Raw genomic sequence first — 2,940 nt, 5'->3', positions numbered from 1 at the left:
TATTTAACATAATTAAATAATAATATATATATATATATATATATTTTTTAAATAAATTCAATCAATTTATTAAATGTATTGATTTATTAATATATTTTTATCCAAAATACCTAATCCCATGTGCAAAAGGATTTAAAATATAATTTTATATGCTCTTGACTATATCATATGATTGTAACTACTCTACTTTATTATTATTAAATTTATGTCTATTTTGATCTCTTCATAATTTAAAATTAAAATTATATTATATCTTTAAAAATAAATTAATTAAATATAAAAGTGAATGGTTTGAAATTTGTGAACATTATTGTTGTAGAAACATTTTACAAATATTTGTGAAATGTAATTCTTAAGATTAATGTTATTAGATTTACACAATTCATGCTAATGTTAAATAATTGCTTCCGTATTCTTATTGTGTATGTCATTTTTTTATCATCAACGTTTCAAATCACATTCCGTGATTCATTATCAAGATGAACAAGAATACCAAGAAGTTGTGATCTACAAAAATATTCATAATTGCTCCTTGGTATTCTTGTTCATCCTAACAGAATATGATTTGAAACATTGATGATAAAAAATTGACATACACAATCAAATCATCCAAAAACAATTATTGAACTCGATATTATTGATCTCTCAATAATTTTGATGGATTAATTTTCTTTATTCATGATAATCAAACCAAATAATTTTGTCAAACTAACTTCCCCAATTCAAATCAAACCAAATAAAATTTCTTAAATAAAAAATGGGATGCGATTGACCTCTCAATAATTTTAACAGACTAATTTCTGATAATCAAACCAAATACTTTTAACAGAGACTCATGACAAACAAACTAAATAAAATTCTCCAATAAATATTTACCACTCATTATACTACAATCCACTAGAAGGCGCAGAAAGAAACAGCGACTACAATTCTCCATAAAATTTTAGAGAGACTTTTAACACGGCAGAATTAACTAATACAATGCAAATGGAGATAAGTACCAGCTATGCATTTCAGTGAAAAAGATTTTTCTCTGTACTTGAAGAAACTAATTATATTATTACAAGGGAAACTAAAATTGGAATTGTGACCTTCCATGGAGTCCCATACTGTAATATACTGTGCGTTCTACTAACACTCAGTCTGGAGCGACTGGATTCATCGTTATTGAGAAATTTGTAAACCATACTATAGATTCCTAATCCTCATTGCATAATTATATTATGAGCATTCCTATTAAAAGTTACCTAGAATGCTGTTCCTAAGATAATCCAGCAGAAGAGGAGCACTTTTTTTCTGAAATCCGTCTGACAGTCCATAAAATGTGGAAATTAGCGCCCAGACATCCTAACACCTGTAACTAGATGGATCCGGACAGACCTTTAGACTAAACGCCTCCAAAACTGGATCGAACAGAACAGGGCTCGTAGCACGAAACCCTAAAGGTGTTACTTTTGAGTCCAATTTCCTCCGGCCCCACCCTCAAATATAGAACTGTGTCGGCAAATGATGCTGCGCCGTCGAAATCTCGGCAGCAGACTCTGCAGAAACTGCGAGAGCTTCGACTCGCGGCGGGGCGGTGCTGCCATTAATATTTTCCGTCGAAGCTTCGAGCAAAGAGCGGCGGCAGGTAGGGCAGGAGGAATGCGCGAGAAGCCAAGTATCGACGCACTTTACATGGAAAACGTGGTTACACTTAGGCAGGATTCGAAGCTTGTCTCCCTGCCCGAACTCCGCAAGGCAAATAGGGCAGTCACTGTAAATCTCCCCTGAAGAGGCGCCGCCGCCGCCATAGACAGTTACAGGGAGCAAGCGGAGCTCCTTGCGCTTGATCCCCGTATTTGCGAGCCTTGCCGACACTTCCTCTGGCGATTCCTCAACCAGGCGCCTGCTGCACCGAAGCGCACAGCGAACGATCGAATTAAGCCCTAGCGCGCAAATGAGCGCGCAAAGCAAAGCTGCCAAAATAATGACCATATTTGTGTCAAAATTCGTCTCGCTCATGTAGGCCGGCGCGCCGTGACTCGACCTCGCGTCCTGCTGAAGCTCATTACCGCTAGTACTCTCATTCCTGCTCTCAAGCAAGCTTCTTGTCTGCAAAACCTGAATCGCCCTCATTTTTACAGCAAACCTTTTCTACTTGCAGGAAAAACCAGTGCCTCCACCGAGTGGACCGCAATATTACATGCTTTAGCTCATACCGCGTTTCGATCTGCAGCAGCAGCATTCGCCCTAAACCAGATCAGATCAACAAAACCCCCTAACTTCTAAATTTTCTACTTCTATTCTATTTCTGCCTGGAACTCAACACAAAACAGACCGTAAATACAGAAATTTATACTCCTCTTACCTGTAGAGGAACCTAATGCCAAAAGCAATTCGCCAGCGAGGCCTGGTCCAGATAATTCGAAGGATGCTCATGGCTGAGAACAGTTATTCTCAGCGGCCCTCCAAATAGACATAAATGTGTGAATCCAAGCATTTGTGGGATGTATTGGAACATTTACTCACTGGTGCGGGTCCCCATTCCTTTTTAACTCTTTTTTTTCTCTTCTCAGGTCTTAGTTTTACAGTAGCCTATGTGAAGCTTTAAGGATACGGCCCTGATTTGAAGGAATTCCATAAAGTGGTCTTCACGTACAATCTAGATAGTTTCAACGAGGACATTATTTGAAAGATTTTTGTGTGGGAATTTGGTATTTTGAGACCATCAAAGTCTAAAAGAACATTTCTTTTATTTTTATTTTTAACGAGGTTGTGATTTTATTTTATTTTTTTATTCTGACGATTCATCACTTTTCAGTTCTTTATAGGGCGAACTTTCTTATAATCTACTCTCATCCACACTCCACACTTTGGACAAATTAAGAATTACAATTTCTTTCCTAGGTTCACAATAAAACTGCCCCATGTGGATATGCAATTGGTGTGTTAAAAGAC

General features: G+C 37.0%; 1 protein-coding gene across 2 annotated transcripts; it reads right to left on the bottom strand.

Annotated features, from left to right (window-relative positions):
* Positions 1-909: 909 nt before the first annotated feature.
* Positions 910-2,684, bottom strand: LOC131076406 (RING-H2 finger protein ATL74). 2 transcript variants are annotated; one of them, XM_058013569.2, is made up of 2 exons: positions 2,351-2,684; positions 910-2,212 (listed from the first exon to the last, which is right to left on the bottom strand). In XM_058013569.2, the coding sequence occupies exon 2, from the start codon at positions 2,116-2,118 to the stop codon at positions 1,483-1,485; it is 636 nt and encodes a 211-aa protein (XP_057869552.2). In that variant the 5' UTR covers positions 2,119-2,212; positions 2,351-2,684; the 3' UTR covers positions 910-1,482. The 2 variants fall into 2 exon arrangements, with proteins under 2 accessions (XP_057869552.2, XP_057869553.2); XM_058013570.2 differs by having other exon boundaries at positions 910-2,232; positions 2,351-2,657.
* Between the last annotated feature and the right edge of the window lie 256 nt (positions 2,685-2,940).

Source organism: Cryptomeria japonica, chromosome 7 (assembly GCF_030272615.1).
Source record: "Cryptomeria japonica chromosome 7, Sugi_1.0, whole genome shotgun sequence".
Lineage (NCBI taxonomy): Eukaryota > Viridiplantae > Streptophyta > Pinopsida > Cupressales > Cupressaceae > Cryptomeria > Cryptomeria japonica.
Note: the sequence above shows the minus strand (reverse complement) of the source record. Positions and strands in the feature narration are given on the sequence as shown.